The 23,198-nt window shown below is 37.2% G+C and overlaps 5 protein-coding genes across 6 annotated transcripts; 3 read left to right on the forward strand and 2 right to left on the reverse strand.

Moving 5' to 3' along the window:
* Window positions 1-792: 792 nt before the first annotated feature.
* LOC121756654 (translocon-associated protein subunit beta-like) lies at window positions 793-3,067 on the forward strand. Its single transcript, XM_042152163.1, has 6 exons — window positions 793-1,149; window positions 1,890-1,988; window positions 2,095-2,203; window positions 2,279-2,350; window positions 2,482-2,487; window positions 2,703-3,067. The coding sequence occupies exons 1-6, from the start codon at window positions 968-970 to the stop codon at window positions 2,814-2,816; spliced, it is 582 nt and encodes a 193-aa protein (XP_042008097.1). The 5' UTR covers window positions 793-967; the 3' UTR covers window positions 2,817-3,067.
* Window positions 3,068-3,482: 415 nt separating this feature from the next.
* LOC121756638 (GEM-like protein 5) lies at window positions 3,483-5,207 on the reverse strand. The gene is made up of 3 exons (XM_042152162.1): window positions 4,688-5,207; window positions 4,080-4,354; window positions 3,483-3,874 (listed from the first exon to the last, which is right to left on the reverse strand). Exons 1-3 carry the CDS (start codon window positions 5,142-5,144, stop codon window positions 3,611-3,613), a joined length of 996 nt encoding a protein of 331 aa, XP_042008096.1. The 5' UTR covers window positions 5,145-5,207; the 3' UTR covers window positions 3,483-3,610.
* Window positions 5,208-7,461: 2,254 nt separating this feature from the next.
* Window positions 7,462-9,411, forward strand: LOC121802672 (cysteine-rich and transmembrane domain-containing protein WIH2-like). 2 transcript variants are annotated; one of them, XM_042202357.1, is made up of 3 exons: window positions 7,462-7,623; window positions 7,758-8,127; window positions 9,146-9,411. In XM_042202357.1, exons 1-3 carry the CDS (start codon window positions 7,581-7,583, stop codon window positions 9,147-9,149), a joined length of 417 nt encoding a protein of 138 aa, XP_042058291.1. In that variant the 5' UTR covers window positions 7,462-7,580; the 3' UTR covers window positions 9,150-9,411. The 2 variants fall into 2 exon arrangements, with proteins under 2 accessions (XP_042058291.1, XP_042058285.1); XM_042202351.1 differs by having other exon boundaries at window positions 9,166-9,411.
* Window positions 9,412-9,581: 170 nt separating this feature from the next.
* On the reverse strand, window positions 9,582-13,307 carry LOC121756670 (protein AUXIN SIGNALING F-BOX 2-like). Its single transcript, XM_042152164.1, has 4 exons — window positions 13,186-13,307; window positions 12,125-12,707; window positions 10,640-11,135; window positions 9,582-10,544 (listed from the first exon to the last, which is right to left on the reverse strand). Exons 2-4 carry the CDS (start codon window positions 12,601-12,603, stop codon window positions 9,768-9,770), a joined length of 1,752 nt encoding a protein of 583 aa, XP_042008098.1. The 5' UTR covers window positions 12,604-12,707; window positions 13,186-13,307; the 3' UTR covers window positions 9,582-9,767.
* A 6,339-nt stretch (window positions 13,308-19,646) lies between these two features.
* Window positions 19,647-22,780, forward strand: LOC121792771 (B3 domain-containing transcription factor FUS3-like). Its single transcript, XM_042190858.1, has 6 exons — window positions 19,647-19,735; window positions 21,458-21,547; window positions 21,714-21,814; window positions 22,217-22,263; window positions 22,355-22,431; window positions 22,517-22,780. Exons 1-6 carry the CDS (start codon window positions 19,676-19,678, stop codon window positions 22,778-22,780), a joined length of 639 nt encoding a protein of 212 aa, XP_042046792.1. The 5' UTR covers window positions 19,647-19,675.
* The last annotated feature ends 418 nt before the right edge of the window (window positions 22,781-23,198 follow it).

Below are 23,198 nucleotides of genomic sequence, written 5' to 3' on the forward strand. Positions count from 1 at the left end.
TCTTCAGGTTTGAGAGCTTTATCCTTGAGTGAGTTGTTTGATTTTGTGTTGGTGTTGGTATGTTTTGTCACTTTAGGTTCGTTGTTGAGACTTTTTGTGGACGGCCTTGTCTTTGAGTCAGGCCCGGCCCTGGGGGGGTCGAGCAGTGCCCCCGCCCCGGGCCCCCAAAACGTTGGGGCCTCCAAAATCCAAATACATATATGAGTATATACATGCTACTGGGCCAGGTCCAAGCAAGAAACAAGAGCCCACTGTTAAACTATTAGTTTATAGTATTATTATGGGGCCCCTCTTTTAGTTCCGCCCCGGGCCAATAAAAACTCAGGACCGGGCCTGCTTTGAGTACATGTAGATGCCCTTGCACACATGTACGCATGGGTATGGCATGCTTATTGTGTTGAAGCCACCCGCTTAGTGCTTGCTTAACGCGGTCGCAAGCTTAGCACGTAGTTGCAATTATGGGTGAGCATTTAATTTCTGATTTAGTTGTTTTATTCAAATCAAACCAAAAATTCAAAATCTTAGCGAAAATTAAAAATGAATGTAATCGAATAATCTGAAAAAGTAATATAGAAAAACCACAATCTGAACAATAAAAATCTTTCCAAACTGAAAAAATCTGAAATAACATTAATATAACCAAATAATTGTAAATTAAAACATATAGAAAAATCTCCCAATAATAATTAATATTATATCGTATCCGAATTCAAACATAACATTAATATATGTCGTTTATTTTGCACCTGGCATCGAGTTGAATAGAAATAAACCAAGCAGCAATTTGTCAATTAAAATACTACTGTACATTTGTCGCGAGGAAGAAATAAGGCAGTGAAATTATTGAATAGTGGTCGGAAATTACGATAAAGGTAAACCCTAGCTCTGAAATTGAATCCCAATTCTCTTCTGATCTCCTCCTCCTCCTCCTCTCCTCTCCTCTCCTCTCCTCTCCTTCAAAGCACTGATGGCGAATTCGAATTTCGGCTTCCCGATCTTCATTCTCGCCTCTCTGTTGCTGGCGGCGTCGACGATCGCCACCTCCCAAGCTCCATTCATCGTCGCCCACAAGAAGGCCTCTCTCACTAGGCTCAAATCCGGCTCTGAACGTGTCTCCGTCTCCATCGATATCTACAATCAAGGATCCGCGTATGTTATACTTCGTTTTACTTCCGCTTTCCTTTCAGATCTGTGTTTATTGATGGTGATTTTGTTAGATTGCTGTGATCCAGCGGAGTAATTCCGTTGCTGCAACGTAATTTTATGATATTTATTGGGGGGTTTATGGTTACTTAATAAATGCTTCTGATCAATGTTTTTTGGGGGTTTATATTGTTAACTTTGAGGTTTAATTAGGGTTTTATAGAGGATCCCTAATTCGTAACTGCAGTTCCCATTGAATTTGATAGGTGTGCTACTGCAATGTGCAAACTCACTTAATCTAGTACAAAGAGACTTCCATCTACAGTTAGTTGCTAATTGACTTTAGACAATGAGTGCTTGATGTTACCCGATCCATTGGAAACTTGAAAATGATTATTGCACTATTAATCTTGATCCATGAGCTGGACTTTTATTATTTGCCCCCCTTGTTAGTACAGAGGCAGTTTGATGATTGACTTTGTAGGATATTAGTAACAAGGTATAGAATTTGTTGTGATGGGAGGAGAGAGTATCTATGCAGATTCACATATTTTGTTGTGTTTTTTTCATATATATTAATGAGTTTCCCTAATATGGAAAGGAGTATTAATGAATCCACTGATAGTAGATCACATCTTCTGCTGTTCTTAAATGAAATCAACCTCTTTCTTAATTCCTATTGTGCTCTGACAGTTGTACAGTATCCTACAATGATGTTCTAATGCAATACTCTTCTGCATGTTTAGGACTGCTTACGACGTGACACTTAACGATGATAACTGGTCTAGTGATGTTTTTGGCATTGTCGCTGGTAACACTTCAGTCTCATGGGAAAGGCTTGATGTGTAAGTCATTATTGAGCGAAAATGATATTCCTTTGATTAATCTATTACTGCAGTTAGTCCTTTTTTTGTTAGTTTTTCATTTTGCTGTTAATGTTTATAATTTCAGTGGGGTAGTTCTATCACATTCCTTTGAGTTGGAGGCGAAAACAAAAACTGTTTTTTATAGTCCACCAGCAGTAGTAACTTATCGTGTTCCTACAAAATCCACCTTACAGGTCTGTTATTTTTCTGAAAAAATATACTATGTACAAATTTAGAAAGTGTGTTATTTCTAAACTGTGACATTTCAGGAGGCATTCTCAACTCCAATCCTACCACTTGAAATCCTAGCTGATAGGCCTCCGGTGAAGAAGCTTGACTGGGTAAGTTCTAATAAAATTTTACTCGATAATTTCACTTCTCATATTTACTAACTAATACTTCCTCTCTCTACTCTTTCCTTGTGGTGATCTTGGAATGGAATTGATTTATGGGGTCACCTGAAATAATTTAGGCAAAGGTACGACACACAGTTTATTTCTCTCCGTTGATTCTTTTAAGTTAGATAGTCCATCCTTGATCTGACACGTGAGATTGCTATTTCTGCCCAACTTTGCACAAACTTTGCTTATATGGGAAATGTGGACATTGGTGTGGGGATAGGAATAATTTATGTATGATTAATGAATGTCCTCAATGCTGCAATCATTGAAAAACTATTTTTCACACTCGCAGAAGCTGCTGGCTAAATACGGATCCCTTGTTTCGGTGGTAATCATTGTTGTCTTGTTCGTGTACCTGGTGGCCTCTCCATCCAGTGGTGCCAAGGGTAGCAAGAAGAAGCGCTAATCAACAAGCTAATGTGCGTTGCAACCTCATCGCCCTCTACTCTGTAACTGGTGCTACTAGTTTTTGGGTTCTGTTTTTGTTCGTACAATTTTCACACTTGTAGCATTAGACACTAGATGTCAGATAGCATGATAGTACGCCGGCCTCGCTTGATATTTAAACTATCCATAAAAAGTCTTCATATTGATGTTTTGCTTTTGTTGAGAGCTCTCTAAAGTTAAAAGGTGGAATGCATCTGTGTCATGTCCTAATTTATAACGAGTTTCATGTTTGAATTGTGCAAAATTTTTATTTTTTTTAGTGCAGTTAATTTAATGCAGTGGTGACTTTATAAGTTCATTGCAATGATCGTGATTTTAGTTTTCACGATTTAAAAAAAAATACGAATTATTTTCAGTCCTTAGATCATGAAGATTTGCAGTGAATTTACAGTTGTGTTGTAGTGTGAATTTGTGATCATGAGTTCATTCAAATGGTTCCATTATCTATTGCTTATTTGTGTTGCATTTTCTATAACATAATTACATAAGTAGATGAACAGTTTGTAAAGTTCAAGATTCTCCAAGGTTAGGTATATATTTTTCTTATGTAAATCCCAAATCATTAATATTGTCACACATCAATAGTATATGATGTTAGTATATTATAAGAAAATAGAGAAGCCAATAGAAACGAAAGTAATGAAAATCAAATACCAATATAAATAAAAGGAATGATAATCTCAAACTGTAAAAATGAAATAGCAAATGTTGTCTGGAACTCAATGTTCAATGCAGACCATATAGGCCGTTGCTCTAAGCATACTTTGGCCCACCGGCCGGAGGAGGTTGAGCGGTGGGAACTCCGGGTGGCCGAGGAGGTTGAGACACAGGAACTCCGGCTGCCGCGAACTTAGAAATGCCGTCAAAGAGATGGTTGGTGGCTTTTTCGTAGTTGACAAATCCCATAAACCAGAAATCGTGGCCGTCCGTTGACACCAACTGTATGTATCTCTCCGTTTGATGCTCCCTCATCACCACTGGATTCACGCTCCCTATCTTTGCTAATGGTATCAAAATCTGCACCATTTTTATCACTTACTCATTGCTTAATTATTCTTTAAAATTACTATGAAAATTCCTATGCATCTGAGAGTTCAACTCAGGATCCATCAAATGTTAAATTGTGATGCATTTTTTGACATAGTAAAATGTTAAATTGCTATGCAAGACAGACTAGAAGTCGATTACATTTTGAAAATTTACCCTAAGTAAAATTTTGTACCTTGTAATAACTCCAAGTCTCTTGGCCGGAGGGTGCGGTGAAGGACAAGGGGCGGTCGCTGCAAAATGCGACGTGGATGTCGGAGAGATAGAGGGTTCCGGCGACCGGACCGGTGGAAGTGGACAGGTAACAAGCAAATGTCTTTTTGAGTGTCTCGTTTGGATAAGTAGCAAAAGATTGTTTGTAAAGACTCTCAAATCCACCCCCTGTGATTGCTTTGGCGCCCAAGTTCATCTTCCCCCACGCTGCTCCCGACACAGACGATCCCGTCTTCACTACACACGTGCCAAATAAATACATGTCATCCACACACGAAAATGTAATGAAGAAATGGAAACACCAATCTCTCTACTTAATGTCTTTCTTCGGTTTTAGGAGTATTATCTTTTCCTTAATGCACAAAATAATATACTAACTCAGTACCATAAAAGTAAGAACTTTAATAACTTTCGAGGGAACACGTATTTAAATGCATAATTGGTAAAGTAATATAGAGATAAAAAGAAAAAAAATAATTGAAATATTATTAATGGAAAATGAGTCTCGTATCAAAAGTAGTACTCTAAGTACTATTTAAAATCTCATGTCGAAAAAGAAAAGTTGCTTACGATTATTCCAAATGTTGTTAGCTGTGGCCTCAGCCTTGGTGCTCCACGCGTTGAATTTGTGGAGAACTGAATTGAATGGAGTTGAGTTGTTTTTGTCAATAGGGGTATATTGGATATAGGGTTGATGATGGTTTTGGTAGTCCTTTTGATCGGCTACACCCCACATAGCTGCCTTTTGGTTGTTTGGATGACACGTCGGCACTGCCGGCGTGCCCATCACGTGGGTCCCCCATTTCTCTGTGTCAGGCAGAGCAGGGGAGGACGGCTCCGGACCCAGAGCCATCTCAGGGTATTGGATGGGTTGGAATTCTTGATTTACCCGCTTCTCGGCATCGGCAGGAGCAGGGGAAGATGGCCCCGGAGCTGAGAAAGACGGTTCCGGAGCCGTCTCGTGGGTGTTGGAGGGAGAGATGTGAGGGTAATGGATGGGTTGGGATTCTTGATTTTTGCCGCTCATTGTTGGTTGAGTTTGGTTTGGAAGTTGGATTAGTGTTGATTTTTTGAAAGATGATGATGAATAATGTGGATGAATTGTCGAAGATTTGAAGAGGATATTGGTATTTATATAGGTTGATGGAGTGAATCAACACGGCGCGAAGACGCATTTGTTGACCTTTGAATGTTCATAAGTATTTTAATAATTATTATTTAAATATAGAGTAGTAGTAGTACTTGTTGCTTAGCCGTGTGATTTTTTTTGGGGGGTGTCACATATTTCTTGATTTAATCAATCTTCTAGATGTAAGATTGAGACGTCAATGATTCATAGTACTCCCTCCGTCCCGCACTACTCGCACTTATTTCCTTTTTGGGCGTCCCAAGTTACTTGCACTATTTCCATTTCTAGTAAAAAATTTCACCTACAGCCGTCATTTTTGACTTTCCTATACACTCATTCCTTAATCTCCGAGCCGAAAAGGAAATGAGCGAGTAGCCCGGGACGGAGGGAGTATTAAACAAGTCACATGATGTGAATTGGGTAAACGGGCAACAATTAGGATTAATTTATTGGTGAGATGTAGTATTTTTTAATATTTTAAAATATTATTGGATTTACAAAATTTATTACATAGTTTAACACTTGATCGTGATTTGATAAACAATTAGGATTACTTTAATGGTGAGATATATTGTTTGAAGATTTTTTGACATGTGTGCACACCTGAGAACGATCTTTGCTTAGTATGTTTAATCAATTTACACTTTAGACACATTTTGTTGGGATAATTGCATTATACACAAAATATATCACTAATATTTTAAATTAATATTCAAAAACTTTAGTTTACATAAATCTTACAAAATATTCCATCTTATTTAAGTTAATAACAAAAATTGTCAAGTGAAGACTAAGAAATTGAGACGGAATGACTTAGAGTTTGCGCATGCTTGTTAGACCAATAATGCGCATAGTGAGTGCAGGACAAACCTGACCCAAGTTTGACTCGGCCAGAAAGTTGACATTTGAGAAGGTTAATCTCATACTCCATCCGTTCTATAGTAGAGACATTTCTTTACGACACGGAGATTCAGAAAAATAGTGTTAAGTGAGTTAAGTAAAAGAAGAATAAAATAAGAAATGAAAAAGGTAGAGAGATGGAGAGAGAAAATAAAATAAGTAAAAAGAAATGAGTTAATTTTTTACTAAAAGAGAAAATGACTCCACTGGCATGGAACGTACTAAAATAGTAAAATGGTTTCAGTACTTAGGAACGGATATATTATTCCATAAGGTTAATATCACCACATAGGAGTAGTATTTTTCACCATCCGATATTCAGGTTTGGCCCAAATTCAAGGCCCATATTTATAGCCAAGGTGGGCCCAAATTTTCAGGCCAGAGACATTTTACATAGATTCTTTTAATATTTAAATTTATTTTATTGAATTTAACTAGAAGTATCTAATGCTGCAAATTTAGGGGTAATTACACAATGCATACAAAATGTTTCATCAATGTTACAAATTAGTACAAAAGATTTTAAGTTAGCATATATCATACAAAAAGTTTGATTAGTGTTTCAAATTAGTACATTTCGTCAAATAACACTAACACCGTTAATGAGTATTAATCAAACCACTTTTCTCATGCTTGACATCCCATAAATTCTTATTTTTATATTTATCAAATCCAATGAGACCTTATGTTCAAAGAAAGATGAGAAGCAGTGGAAACAGCAGTATCAGAAACAAGAAAGCAAAGAAAAAAATGATGGGATTTTTTTAGAGCATAAAGCAATGGGGTTAACAATCCATTCTGAATAGAGGAATGTAATGCTACGCTGCATCTGCTTCAGTTTAATACTAAATATTTGAAACAATGAAAAAATTCGAAAGTGAAACTCTACAACAAGGCAAATCAAAGCAACAAGACAAAAAGGAAGAAATGCATACAGCAGCAACGAGGCAGGATGTGGCAAAAAAATCCATCTTCATTGCTGTTCAACTTAGACTAGCAGCAATGGTGTGCCATCACTCATCAAGTATTATTCATTTTAATCATTATTTTAATGAAAATGGAATTTCATTCTAGGTGTTTACCACGATTTTTATTTCACTAATGCAAGTATTATTCAATTTTAGGTGTTCATCACGATTTTTATTTTCAGGAGTATCATGCAAATACGATGAAAAAATAGTACTAAGAAATAATTAATATTTAACAGATGTACTAATTTGAAATACCAATAAAACTTTTTGTATAATACTACGATAACTTAAAACTTTTTGTATATATTTAAAACATCGGTGAAACCTATTTTATAATAATAGTGTATTTACCCCGTAAATTTACGTCTTCATCTTATATATCCTCATCGGCTGTTGATCAAAGTCGACTGGTTTTGAATCGACTGTGCAATTTCGAGGAGAGAATTAGGCGTTTGGATCGGAGATGAGTTATCAGAAAGTGCCGCGCGAAGATTACCCTCCTCCAGGTCAATTTTCTTCAATTCTATAAAAATTTGATGTTTTGATTTCAATTTTAATTTCAACCAACAATGCGTTTCGCTCGAAATTGATTGATTGAAAGTTGCACAATTAATCGAAATTGTGTTGTTCTATTATTCAGGGTACGGGACGGTGTACCCTCCGCCGTCGGCGTATCCGTCCGCGCCACCTCAGCCACCGCCAGAGGGGTATCCGTATCCTCCTCCGTCACCGCACGAGGATTATCCATATCCGCCTCCGTCACGGCACGAGGGTTATCCATATCCGCCTCCGTCACGGCACGAGGGTTATCCATATCCGCCTCCGTCACGGCACGAGGGATATCCTTACCCGCCCCCTCGGCCGACAGGGTATCCGTACCCGCCTCCGCCTCCGCCTCCGCCGCAGCAGCACGGTGGTGGATATCAAGGATATTTCAATCATGGATCTCCGCCTTCCTACCACGTTCACCATTGTGATCACGATGATGGTTCCTCCTTTTTCCGAGGCTGGTATGCTAATTCTGAATTTTCTATCTACTTCTGTCTCTAAGATTTAGGGTTGGATCAATTTGTGATTGTGATTGTGATTGTATGTTCATGTTGTATGAGTGAACTGTTCCAGCTAAATTAATCTAGGTTAATGGAATTTAAGTGAGCCTCAGAATGTGCAAAAAAGATGAAAGATAGGAGTGCAATATTTGGTTGAGGGACTGTTCATATTTACAGATAAACTTAGTGTGACCTTGGGATAATTGTTTAATGGCCTTTGAAATACTTTTAGACTCGTCGAGCATTGTGGTTCTTTTCCTGTATAGTTTAGTATGAACTAGCTTTCTGAGCTTTGTTTGATGGCCATTATCTAGTAGATAACTAAGTTAACTGATTTTGGTTGGATACAATTCATTGATAATAATCTGGTTCATGGTTTAGTGCTGGTGCTACAAATTTTTGGAGTATTTATTCTTGAGGATGATGTGGCACTATAGAGAACTAGTAATAATCTGGTTCATGGTTTAATGCCTGATGTACTGAAATTTTCAAGTATTTATTTTTGGGGATGATGGGGCTCTAGAGAACTACTAATCTGGTTCATGATTTAAAGCTGGTGGTACTAATTCTTAGGGATGATGGGGTACTCTAGAGAACTAATGTGAGTGGCTTGTGAAGGATTCAATCATGAGGATATACCGACAGTGTGTTTTATGAACCATTTGATCACATTGTCTTGGAGAAGAGTAAACCTCATCGAGATTCAAACTGTTACTTTCATCACATTGCGTTTTGTGCTTAAATGTTTTCAAGAATATAATTCTGTTCAGCCATGCTACTCTTTAATACAATCCTTGCTTGGAAATTAATCAATTAAGGTTATGAATATTGCTTGATATGTGAAATGTTGCTACCACCAGTCTACAATCTTAGTCATCTGACTAGTTACTAGTAGCTTTTTTTTAATCTTAATTTTGTGTAATTAGTCTACCCTTTCTTAGCAACTCAAAAGCACCTTAAGCAAATCATAATTGTGAAGGTGATTTGTTTAATGAGCAGTCTTGCTGCCCTTTGTTGCTGTTGCGTGCTGGAAGAATGCGGCTTCTGAGTGATGGACTTTACTGTGCAAGACGAGGACCTCATGGAAATACTATTATTTGTTTTATGACAATGTCTACTCGTATAATTCTTGTCATTAAGTAAACTAAACTGTATTTGTAATCTTGGCAATATGTAAGTACTGTTGAATTGGATTCTGGACGTATAGAACCTCGTGGAAATACAATTGGATTGTCTTCTCGTATAGTTCTTGGTTTGCGGGCGTTTCAATTGCCATTTTTTCTTACCACTTTGTCTGTTTATTCATCCATAAAAAAGAACTAAGAAATTAGGAGTTTGAAAAAAATTAGGCGTGCTTAAAATTGCAGTGCACTAGGCACATCAGGATGCAAGAAGTGTATAAATAGAGAGAGATATTGAGGTGAGAAATAGTGGATATAAACGAAAGCAAGATACATAGTTTGAAGTCAAATGAATATCCCCCTCCATATATAACAACAATAAGCCATCAGTGAACTAGCAAATGCATAAACAGGAAGTGTCTAAATTAACAACCTAGAGCTAAATAATACATACGAGCCAACAAGCTCCGGCTGCTGCATTTACAGCGTCCAAACAAAATCCGGGGCATCCTTCCGAGGCCCAACAAGCGTCCGGTACAAGTACATCTTCTCGACTCTATGCCTATTATCATAGGTGGCCTCGCCGTCCCCCTCACCAGCCTCGTTGATTATCTCAACATTGAGCCGCGGCATCTTCTCAGCCAGAGTCTTGCATCCTCCGAGGGTCACTTCACATGAGGACATCCAAAGGGATCGCATTGTTTCATACTTCCCCATGTCCGATAAAAGTGCCATGTTACCAAACGGGCTGTCTCTGATCTCTAGCTTCTTCAGTTTCTTACACCCGTTGAGCACGCAGAGCATCCCTTTATCGCTGTCACCAGCAAACGCGATAGAGAGCATTTCAAGCTGCTCAGCATACATGCCTATGTAAAGAAAGACTTGATCCGTCAGAAGGCCTGAGACTGATAGCCGTGTCAGGCGCTTGCATGACTGGACAATCGCCCCAAAACCTTCATCGAGTGGTTGGTTGGTTGCAGCATCAGGTACAATTGGGTTAAGGGTGCACAGCCGGAAACGTATGAAGTTAGGGCAGTTTTTGGCTACTGTGATGAGGGCAGCATTGGTCATCTGCTGACAGAAGTACAAGATTGAGTTCAGTTTCGGGCATCCAGCTGATATAGCAACGAGCCCTTCTTCCGTTACAGCTGTATTTCCCACGCCATAGAGGTCAGATGGGAAGACTCTCAACTCCTGTAGCTCCTTGCATGTGTTGGCCACGACACCAAGTCCTTTATCTCCGATGGTATCTAAAATCTGTGTAGTTAAAGTAACCTCAATTAATCACAGGGAAAGAAAAGAGAAACAAGTAGCTACAACGAAACAAGCTCAACAGGAATTGAAAAACAAACCCAGAGCCGCTCTATTTTCTTGCAGTGACAGATTAGCTTTATAAGCTCATTACTGAAGATTCCAGGGGCGTAACTCAAGTTCAACGAGGTCAAATTGGTGCAGATTGGGTAGATGGCAGGCAAGCAGCGTCCATTCACATCCAGAAACCCTGACAAGCTTCTAATTGAATGACAATTCTTCATAGCATTTGTCAGTTTGATATAAGTCTCCGAGTCCGGATCATGGGTGAAGGAGCCAGTGCCCAAATCACTCAACTGAGGAGCTCGCACCAAAATCTTCTGCAGAACCTCCAGAGGCACTGTGTGGTTCAGTCTTAGACTCCTAAGGTTGGGACATCTTGCAACCAGTCTCTCGAGAGCAGCAACGTTAACCTCTCCCTTGAGGCATGCAAAATTTAACGAGACCAAAGAGGTACAGCTCTCGGGAAAACACTTGAGCCACTGGCCCTTGCGATCATCAACTTCATTTTCCTGCAGATCGAGCTCCCTGAGAAACCTGTCGTGAAAGATCGAGTCATCAACAACCGAGAAGCAATATCCTCGAACTAACAGAGGAACAACTTGAGTGTATAAACAACTAAAAACCTGACTCCACATATTACACGAGGTGTTAGTTTAGTGTGAGGAACAACTTGAGTGTATAAACAACTAAAAACCTGACTCCACATATTACACGAGGTGTTAGTTTAGTGTGATAAGATCGAGTTTTTGAAGGATTAAACAAGTCCAAAACTAACCAAACCATCAATGTAAATGGCAGTTTAGCCATTACGATTTTATGGATTGGACCACTCAAAGCAAACACTCCTATGACCACAAATCTAATCCACTACAAACCTTCAATTGACAAAATTGTGATTCTTATAAAGAAAGAGATTCAAACTCGTACTATCCACAATCGTCACAAAATTTATATTCCATTCCAAAATCACCAACAGCATAACAGATCAACTACAAAGTTAAGTATAAAAAAACTCAAGCCCACAAATTCCAATTGCTCAAAGCAGCAAGAAAAATACTCTAGAGCATAAAAGCCAAGAACTTGATTGAATTCATACTAACCATCCACAATCATGATCATATTTATATTCCACACTAAACAAAAATCACTAACAGCAAAAGTCAAAACAGCAACAAAACTACTTATACCATAAAAGCCAAGAACTTGATTGAAATTATACTCCTAACTATCCACAATCATGACCATATTTATATTCCACACCAAACCTGAATCACAAACAGCATAGCAGAACAACTAACTACATGTTCAGCATGAAAAAAATAACTCAAGCCCAGCTAGTTCCAATTGCTCAAACCAGCAAGAAAAAAACTGTATACCATGAAATCTCACAACTTAATTTAATCCATCAAACCAAATCCAAAAAATACCAAATTTATCCCGATAGCACAAAATAGCAGGTCAACTACCACACAGCCGAAAGGGAATAAAGAAGTTAATCGAATTCATGAAAACCAAAAATAGACCTGCAATTGGATGCAATGGCAGCAAGACCATCGGTTGTGAACCCTTCACAGCTGACCAAAACCAAAGACTTGAAATTGGGGAAAGATTTCGCAAGCAGCTCGAGGCTCTCATCCGACACCACCATCCTCTTCAACCTCAGCTCCTCTAGATTGATTCCGCTCTTGGCCATCGCCTCGATCCAAGGGTACACGTGGCCGCCCCAGCCATCAGGCACCAGATTGAAATCCGCGAAATGAGGCTTCCCTTTCAGTGTCAACGATCGGAGCCGCGGAAACCTAGCAATCAACCGCTCCGGATTCACGGCGTAGCAGTTTCCGATGAACACCTTCTCGCGGCTGAATTGCTCCACGCTGCACCACGATTTGCACACCAGCGACACCGCATTCCGGTCGCGGTGCGAGGTCAGGAAATCGAACACGTGTTCGAGCACTTCCTCCGGGAAGTAATTCATCACGCTCTGAAACTGAAACAGACACATCCTCTGATTTTCCGATGAAGAACCCAAATTTTTCGGATCTGAAAGTGGTGGTGATTCGGCGGATAGGAAGGTGGAATCTCACAGCAACAAGCAGATCTGAGAAGCTGAGAAAGAGGAAATTGAAGAAATCGACTGTTTTGGGAGGTTGAAAAGGGGAATAGAGTTGAAAAACTATAAGATAATGGAAAGAGAGATTATTCTGAGCTCACTTATCACCATCATCATCCAAAAATCAAAAGGTGATGATTACTAAGTTGAACAGAGAGAAAAAAAAATCAAAAGGTAAAAAATCTCGATAGAGCAAGATCTTCAACACCAAATCCAACTGCCGATTGGAAAAAAACTTCCCCAATTAATCGATTTATTTAACTAAAAGATCCAAAATCAATTGGAACTAAAAAAAAAGGAAAACCTAGATCCAGCAATTAATTGAGTTTGTACAGCAAAAAAAATATATCCTCATCTCCATCTCTCTCTCTCTCTCTAACCTCATTCAGTCATGTTAAAGGGATAAAGCTGAAATAACACTCTCTCATCCATCTCATCATCAGACAAAAGAAAGAGAGAAGGGGGAAGCTTAACTATGGTTAGGTAGATCAACGGCTGGCATCGAAGGAAGATGGAATCTTGACCGTAGAAAGGGCATGTGTCTTCTTTTCTCTGGTTTCGATGTGCAAGCACCTCTGCCAAAACGTCCTCATGGAATTGGGAACTCCAATTTCCACTTTGGCGATAACGTTGTTGTTTCGCACGCGCCCAGACAATCCCATGTGGGGATCTCCTTCAATCGCCGCGCGAGTGGTTTCATTTCCCTACGCCAGCGCGTGCCGTGTGGTGTATGCTTTTTCTTCTGATTTTATTTTGTGTGTCAGCCATTTTTTTCGAGGTCTGATTATTGTTTTGTTTTTTTTTTAATATTTTTTGTGGGCAGGGTCGAAATATTGAATGATTGAATACTTAAAGCATTTATTATTGATTTGAAGGATTGTGAGATCTACTATTATTCGAAATAAAAATCATTTATTGGCCAAATTTTTAAGTTTTGATCAATTTTCGAATTTTAAAAATATTAATTATAGTATAATTTTAAGTAGTACTTATATTTACATATATAAAAAACACTAAAGAGTTGGCTAACTAGATTTATTAAAATTATCTAAATGTTTTGTTTCTGTCAGGCACATCAGCATAATTTTTTCTAAATTTGAGATTATGCGACAATTGAAAAAAAAGGTTATATTAGTAATTATGGTGAAAAAAAATGTAATTGGCAAAAAACTAATTTAATTATGTAATACGGCAAGATAATTAAGTAGCTGCCATGTTGAAAATATTAAAGGTCCTAGACGTTAGAATCATATGAATTTTACAACCTAATCGTAGTAATGCTTTATTTAATTTAATTGGGACGAAATATGGTGCGAAAATTGTCAAACACAATGAAATTTAGGAGTTATTTAAGCATAATTATACACGTGTATGCAACAAATAAGAGTTTGAAGTCTACACGAAATACAATTATGGGGCCATTATTTTAAACGAAACAAAGAAAGTAAGAAACTGGGGAGGTGCATGACACTTTTCATACAAAATACGAGTATATTATTAGCAGTACTTGATTTTAAATAGAGAAAAAAAGGTGAGTGGGAGGTTTATGGGCGGCTGGCAAAACTTGTCTAGCATGGGAATTAAAAATAAGAAAATCATTAATCCATAATTTAATGTATTTGACTTGGATTAGTTGGTTTAAGTATCCATCAATGTTTTTTTTAATCATTACCTAATATTTATTTTATAATCTATTTCTATTGTGTGATTTTACCAATAGTGGCTATGGATCTTTTTCACATTAAACATAAAGTAATTTGGCTGAAGTTCAATTGATATTGTGACTGACACTCATGACGGTAGAGGTTGAAATCCGTACTTTTAATGCATAATTGTATATAGTTCAAAAAATATGAAATATAAGTAGTAAGTATTAGACTATACTCAAATCCAAATCAATAAGACAAATGAAAAAAAATACTCCCAAAATTAGGAGTAACTAAATTAACTATAAATCGACCAAACTTTGAAATATTTTTGGCAATTTATTCAAAATAAAAGACTAAATTAGTGGTAAGTGGTAATGCAACATTGGAAGGGTCTCAACTTGCATGTGATTACAATAAGAAAATAATTGAGAAAAGAAAGGCATCTAAAAATAATGATGATAAATAGAGGCCATCATTTGCGAGAATTGCTCCCCACATGTGAACAACCATCTGTATATAGTGTCGCAATCTGAGCTCACAGCCAAGAACCTAAATGCCAAACCATTTCGATGTACTAGTACGTTCATTCTACTATGCTACTGCTACTGCTACTTATTCAAATCATTTATTTAAATTTTCAATTTGTATTTCATATAAAATCATCTTCATATTTTTGTGATGAGTACTCACCAGGACCAAAAGGAGAATTCAAGTTAGGGACTGGCCGGGCTCGCGGGCTGAGCTGAAATCAGCATACTGGCTCTACTGGTTCGGTTCTGTAATTGAAGGCATCCCTGCTCCAATTTCAAGCATAGAATGACACACATAAACAACTATATATATAGTCTTAAGGATCACAAACTACAATAATTCCAACTATCACATTGAACAACAATTCCTATCCTCACTGCAATTCGTGCTCTCCTAGTGAATGATCAAGAAAGAGCATCACATTGAACAACAAAGTTCAATATAATTGACATAAAACGATTACAGCCTGTGCGCTGCAACATGTCCAAGACACTAAAGTCACATAGGCTGAGGACCTTCCAACCATGGATTTTGTGCAATGGTCCATGCGCAGCAGCCACCCCCAACCTACATATCTAACCCACAGCCTCAACAAAAACTGCATATAGAGTTGCGTGCAAGAAAAACTCCATGTCGAGGTGGTGGAGAAAACATAGACACAAAAAATTAAATATTACCAAATAGCACTAGAAACACAATACAAGCTGAAGACATGATATGTAGTTTGTTCCTATGATTATCAGCAGCTAACGAGTAATGAGTAATACAATATTTAAGGGTTCAATTTGTGCCTCCATCACCAAGAAGAGTTCTGCAGCGTTGAGGTAAAGCAGTAGCAATTAGTGTTCAAAGATAGATTCAAACATTTCACTTGACATGTGAAAGCAGAGAGTCAGCACCACAAATAGAGATCAAGATGTTCGCAGGCAAATAAATGCAGAACTATTGCAATAGCACAGTCCAGATGGGTAATGAAGTGACAACATAATGGGCAATTGCTTCTATAGTGTCAAAGAAATTTAATTTTGTCAAATTCCCCACCATATTTGTCGTGTCCAGCTTTCATCCAATCTTAAAAAACATGATCTTAACATAATAGTAACAAAGAACAACAGATCATGTCATGTCAATTGCATTAGAAACATCATGTCCTGTAAAGTAATTAGCTCAAAAACTACTTTATATCTATGGTTCAACATAATGAACCTTTATAGTATCATACTGATGAGGCCACACCTAAACACAACTTCTGATTTAATATAAATATCGATACCACAACAGACTAGAGAACATCGTGAGAACCCCCTTAAGTAGCCAGTGCATGGCCAGACACAAGCGCGCAGCGGCCCCCCAAAATTAAGCTGTGTGGCCAGGCGATGACAAACGAATTACAGCTTGCACTGCAAAACCTACACATCTGCATTTGAATTCATGTTATCCACAATCCCTGCAGACAATAACATCAAGTTCCATATCTCTGCCAACCCACATTTGACAACATTTAAAACGAATCATCTTTGCCTTCAAATTCAAGTATTCTGGATGCCTCAAACAAGAAGTCACAGCTGATCTTGCAAGTGAACTGGAAGAAGAAGTAGTGTATTGGCACACCATAGAGTTGTTGGAGCCATTTCTGGGCATGGAAAATCAGCCATCATAAAAGCTCACTCCAAAGACGCATTACATCAAAACTGGAGCGTGACAGATACCCCTGTGCAGCTTGCTTAATTGCTTGGCCAACTGCAGGGTGTCTAAAATATTTGAATCATTGTTGAAACAAATATGCCCATTAAAAAAACAAACCTACGCAGTGGGCACCTGTAATATCAAATACCACAATTCATCAACACAGTCATCAAATGATTGCATCCAGCAAGACACCACCACCGACTCAAAACAGGTTGGAGATGTTGTCACTCCCACCCCCTCTCCCAATATTTTCTTTGTAAGTCAAATTTGGACCATGTATATAGCATCAAGAACAACTCAACTCAATTATGGTAAAATTCAAGGCAATTCTCACAGAGGGATTAACAAAACGACAGAGGAAAGGATGAAATGCAATGCTAGTAATGAAGGAGGATTGGCAGACTCAATAGCCATTAGCCATCATCATTGAGTGTGTCCATCTTTGGTCAAGAGAAATACCAATAACCCAATTACAATTCACTAGAGCATAAAGGATTCTAGAAAACTATTACTGAATAAAAAAAGGAGTTGATACGAGAACACTACATTTGTTTACTTACCACAAAGAGCTAGCAGCCACAGCAAAAGAGCAGGTGAGTGAAGTTATGTAAACTACTGCCCTGTGATATTCTAGTACTAGTATCCTATAATTCCATTTCCCATAACTTCATCTCAAAGTCTTATAAGGTCACCTGAATTTGATCTCTTCTTAAGATATCAAATGACACCATTATATTTCCAACATAAAATCAGAAAAGTAAAACTACTACTACTACTTTTCACTCTAATCAGCACATCACATACGATTTTAGGGAGATTTTGTTGAAAATGGTGAATTCATTTGGATTGAGAAACCTCCATTGAAGGAGGATGAAGTAACTGCCAAAATTGGGGAAAACTTTCGATAGAGAGAGTGGAGAAGAAAAAGGGAAATTTTCATTATGGACTACATTTTGAAAGAAGTTAATTGCAAAATACAAAGAAGGCCTTATATATAGGCACAAATACAAACAAATGAAATGCTAAACACTAACTAATAAAGGAAAACAATATCAACTAATTACATTTTTATTTTTAATTTCAACATGATTTTAGGGTGATTTCTTTCATGTTTACTACTAGCAATTAATGTACTGGAGTATCTCATAACCTTCATAGACATGGATATATCCTCAACCTGATGCCTTCAATCTATTGACACATGCCACAACATTTCAAGGTATCAAAAGATAACATGAAGTAGCGCACAAAATAATCAACTTACTGGAAAATTGCTAAAATCTCCTAGCAAATTATATACACCTAAATAACGAGTGATACGAATCCTCCAAATAACGACTGATAAATTGAGCATTTACCAATAACTTCCCTGCAATTGAGCAAATCTCATAGTGAATTATAAATACACAAATCACGAATGATACGAATCCTGCAAATGATAGCATTTACTGATGGAAGCTAACGATCATAAACTCCAAACTCAGAGCCTATCATCGCACGCAACACAAATGATTTCATAAAACACACTCAAATCAATACAACATTACCAAATACAGACGCTCGAATTCCCGCTCGTGAGCACAGCAACTCGAACAGTAGCTCAACAAATGTTACCTTGTTTCGCAATAATCGAATGAAAAAAGTAACAGAAATTTATGGGCTTAGATTAGTTCTCAGCTCATCAATTAAGTTGGGCCTATTGTATTGCGCAGCCCAACAATTCACATATTGAGACTCTAAATATATTCTACTACATAAAACTATGGAAATGCTATAGCATTTTCACTTTATTATTCCTATAAAATAACGATGATTACGCGAGAAAATTCTTTTATAATATAGCATGAACCTACAGTAATTCTTTTAACATCATCATTTATATCGTTATATGAATATATAATTTCGTGCAAATCATGTAAGGGCATAGTAGTTAAAATTAATTACTATTTCGACATTTTTATATACATGGATATAATTTCCATTGCGATATAAAAAGTCCGATTTCGTGCAAATCATAGGAGTAGTAATTAAACGTGGATCAATACTAACCCTACACATCATTCTAAACGTGAATTCCTTAATCCACTAACACTCATTTCACTACATTTTCCCTCCCTCTCTCTTACATTTCATATCTCTTTCTTACTTTACCAATTATACATTAAAATAAAATCCGTATCATTCACAATCTTGTCTATTTTTTATATAGTATTTCCATAGCTATACCATACCAAAAAGCTAAAATGCCAATTAACTCTTAAATCTAAATAAACCCTGTCCTGCACTCTGCAGTAGCTAATGAATCACTACCACTAGTAACTGTGAAGATTATGAATCACTCCATTAGAATAAAGTAATCTACACACATGTTTGTTGAATACTTTGGCTGACATCACTTTCTTAGTATTTTGACTTTTGAGCTATAGTAGTAATTCTAAGAATTAGTATTTTAATAATTTGTGTAATAAGATGTCACTGAAAAAAGAATAAAATAATATTCAGGTGAGGTATGCCGTAGAGTTGTTGTCGACGTGGCAACCACACAGCTGACGGAGGTGCATGCCCGATTTCAATAGCGCTTCTAATAAATGCAGTGTTATTCTCATAGAAACAGCTCTAATCTTCTTTCTTTTTTTTTCTCTCTCTCTTAATTCTTAACAATAGCAAAGAGTAATAGAGAGAAAAGCAAAGTAACGCAACGCCATTGATTTCATCAGAGCTTTATCAACACCTGGACCTCCTCCTCTCCCCCCACCTCATTTCCATTCGTCACTCTCTTTAATAACTCCAACTCTCAACTGTGGTTAAAAATCAAATCTTTAAATTTCACCATGAATGAAGCTTGCACAAGTGTCGTGGCTGCCCGCACCATCCTTGCTAAATTTAGAACATTTCCTCCCTTTATAAGATCCCCAACTCTCCTTCACCATTATATTCCCTCTCTCTACAAAACCAGAGATTTATTTTTCATGGACAGAAACGGCAATGCGGCTGAGGAAAGAAGCGGGAGGGGCCGAGGCCGAGGCCGCCGCCACAATCTGGGCCGGGCTGATCTTTTGGCGGGCCTGGGATTCAACGTGCAGAGAGGGCCCAGAATGGCGCGGGCCAGCCTCGCGATGCCCGGAGTGCACGTGCCGCCTCTGCCTGTCGCACGTGTGAGTTTTTTTAAACCCCTTTTTTTAGCCATTCGTTTATTTTATTATTATGGAATGATTTTTTTTGGGGGGGGTTTACTAATGTTCGTCTTTTTACTAACTGAATTCTCCATAACAGGAAATGAAAAACAAAACGCAACCAATTTTCTCCCGTATTTTTATGTGGAAATTATGTGATTTAAACAATTACATTATGAGACAAAAAAGTGAATTTAATTTTTCGAAATTTACAAATTTTGGAGCTATTTTGGTTGGGAGCACAGAAATTTGAACTAAATGTTTTCGTTTGTTAGCTAACCACTTTTTGCACTTTGTCTACTACACAAGACGGTGAAGGCTGGATGATTTTGTAACTGAAAAATTATAAAATAATGGATTAAAAGTTATTGGTTTGAAAATTTAAATTATGTATAGACTATAGTACATGTGTATACTATTTTAAAATTAAATATTACATCGATGTCCTGCTTTGATAGAAATATGTTAATTTGAATTGCTGAGTCATTTAATTTAATGCAGGTATAGATAAAAACAAATGGCCAGCTAGTCAAGAACAAAGCATGCTTCATTATAGTTTAAAATCACATGATAATTGTTACTAAATAATTAAATTGTACTAGCTATGTAACATAAAATTACTATGTTTATGTGTATGTTTATAATTAATCTGTTAATCTGATCAGTTACTAATAGTGCATGTTAATTCAAGCATGAAGGGTAAAGTTTCCAGATATTGATTAGCTTAAGAAGAATGTGATAACTTATGTAGTATGTTAATAGCATGCCATGGATGTGACAATAGTGGGGTGTTTTAATTATGTCTTTATTGGGTATATGTGTCTTAAACATTATTTTTACGATTATAACGAACTCTGGTGGTTAATAACGAACGACCGTTGGAGTAACTGAATTCTTGCTACAATGGATATTAACCAATTATGTACGCCTCTAGCTAGGTCTAGTCAATGTTTCCGAATTTGCCGGCCTTGTAGTTTGTGTGTGACACATCAATAGATAAAATGTACTACTATATAGACATATTTAGATACTGTTTAGACATGTTTATTTTGGTAAAAAAAAATAAGAATCCTTTGTATCTAAAGTTCCTTAAAATTATGATTTTTTTATCAGTTATTGACCTATATTATTGTACATGCGCCATACGTACCATTAATCAAGTCTATAAAAGTCGAATATTCGCCGGTCTATATATTCAAGCATAACATCTCAGCATATCTAACATACACTCTACATTAGTTAAAATTTTATGTGTATATATGCCACTAAAATACACGTAAATTTTAACTAACGGTTCGAACTAATGCTTGTGCATTAGTTATATATATGCGTCACTAGAACTAGTAAATCCTTGCGGGAAGGTCTCACATGGTCCGGACTGGTTTTTATCGAGTTTTCCGTGATTTTATAGGCCTATTTCCATGCCTCTTTGTCCAATATCTTGACTATGGTATAACTTAGGTTAACAAGATCTTGATTAATACAGTAATATGTTTGTATGTGTATATATGCAATCATCGAATCTTTCTGTTAACAAGTAATAGATGCATCTCTTTTTCGATCCTGGAGTAATGATGCATCTGTTTTTCGATCCTCATTACATCGGTTGTTAACCTATCTATACGCACGTAATTATATGTAGTTAGTTGGTTATTGTAGATTTGTTAGATTAAGACAGTTTTGATTGTTTTCTAATGTTTTCAGGAAATAGATGTCACAAAACTTGCATATCTTTTCAATAAGCAGCTAAGGAACAGCGACGTAGGAGTCTTGAGAAGGATGATCCTTCCAAAGGTCCACAGCTTTAATCTTGCTCGTTAATACGTTATGCACAGTAATCAATTAAATCCTAGTCGTCTAAGTGTAACGGCTTCATGCATCGTTTCTCCTCTAATTTGTAATGTTACATTAACCAAGTAAATGTTATTCGACATTTGATTAACTAGTTCACGAATTTCAGAAAGAAGCTGAGAAATATCTTCCTGTCCTTCAATCAAAAGAAGGAATTGCGATAAGCATGCTCGACATGGATGGAATTCACGAGTGGTGGTTCAAGTACAGGTTAGAATTGAACATATTCTCGTAAACAACATATTTTCTCATCCAACATACATATATACTTGTAAGATTGTAGTTCATTAAATACTTGTTTAGATCCTAGATGTTTGAAGGAAAAGTGGTGTTTTCATGGTTTGTATAAGTAGGCTGCCAAAATTGCCTAATTATTCCACTGTATTTGCTTTCTCTCACATTCAGGGCTTGTTTGGTTTCTTAGTTTCGTCAAGAAAAAGATCCTTATAAGCTAAAAACATAGTCATTAAATCTACACAATATCTTAACTTGTCATATCAAGTCAAGCAAACCATTTTCGCATGGTTTATGACATTGAAATACAAAGTATTGTGTCATTTTCAAGTTTATTTGCGTCTTTTTTCACTTGGTTTATGGCATCATCCGACACAGATTCTGGCCGAACAACAGCAGTCGGATGTACGTGCTTGAGTACACCGGTATGAACACCTTTAACCAACTTGCGTCATTTGCTTCCTTCCAGTTTGTTTGCTCCTTAAATCAATATAATGTGGTGGCAAATCTTCTCAGGGGAATTCGTGCACGTTCATGGTTTGGTAACCGACGACTTCATTCTCGTCTACCAAAACGTCGAAGACGGAGGATATGTAAGCAAAGATTTACATATGCATACTTGATTTACATTCATGTTCGATAAAAAAAATGGAGTGGTGACTTTGCATAATATTGCAGATCATCGAGGCAAGAAAGAAAGGGAAAGATCTTGCACCAAGGATGTCCGACAATCTTGCGATGATTGGAGCAGCACCCGAGCTGGACCTCCTCGAACTCCCTGATCTAGATTACACTGAGATGGTGTATGCGTATGACAACGAGTTCTTGGACGACTCTCCCCTCAACTACACGGGGGACTCGATCAACTTACCAAACCTCGGATCGGACTCCTCTTCCGAAGCCAAAAATAATGAAGACTCCGACTTCGACTTCGGGTTGTGAAAAGTATTGAAACTTTTGGTTTGGAAAGAAGTATGTGGGATGGGGTAAGTATTGGTTACGTACACATAAATAAATACATAAAGCTAGAATAAAAGGTAAGGTACTATCATATTCCTGTGTTTTCTATTGAATGAACTTAAATTATCGTTATACATATCCAGAACTTTGTTGTTACTCGGACTCATTTTTTTTTTAAGTTCAGGTAGTATAGAATTTAGGAAAAAAGTTTTTCCAATGGGAATCACGCCAAATCAAATGGCATGTTCAGTAGACTGATCACGCCAATCCAATTGATAAATATCCATCCCAAAAAATCAACAATCAATCCATCAACTGAGTAGAGCTTCAATTCGAATGCGCTGTTTGCACGCCATTTTCAAATACGCATTGGCATTATTGATTTTTCCTAATAAAGAAA

This window comes from Salvia splendens, chromosome 1 (genome assembly GCF_004379255.2).
Source record: "Salvia splendens isolate huo1 chromosome 1, SspV2, whole genome shotgun sequence".
In the NCBI taxonomy this organism is placed as follows: domain Eukaryota; kingdom Viridiplantae; phylum Streptophyta; class Magnoliopsida; order Lamiales; family Lamiaceae; genus Salvia; species Salvia splendens.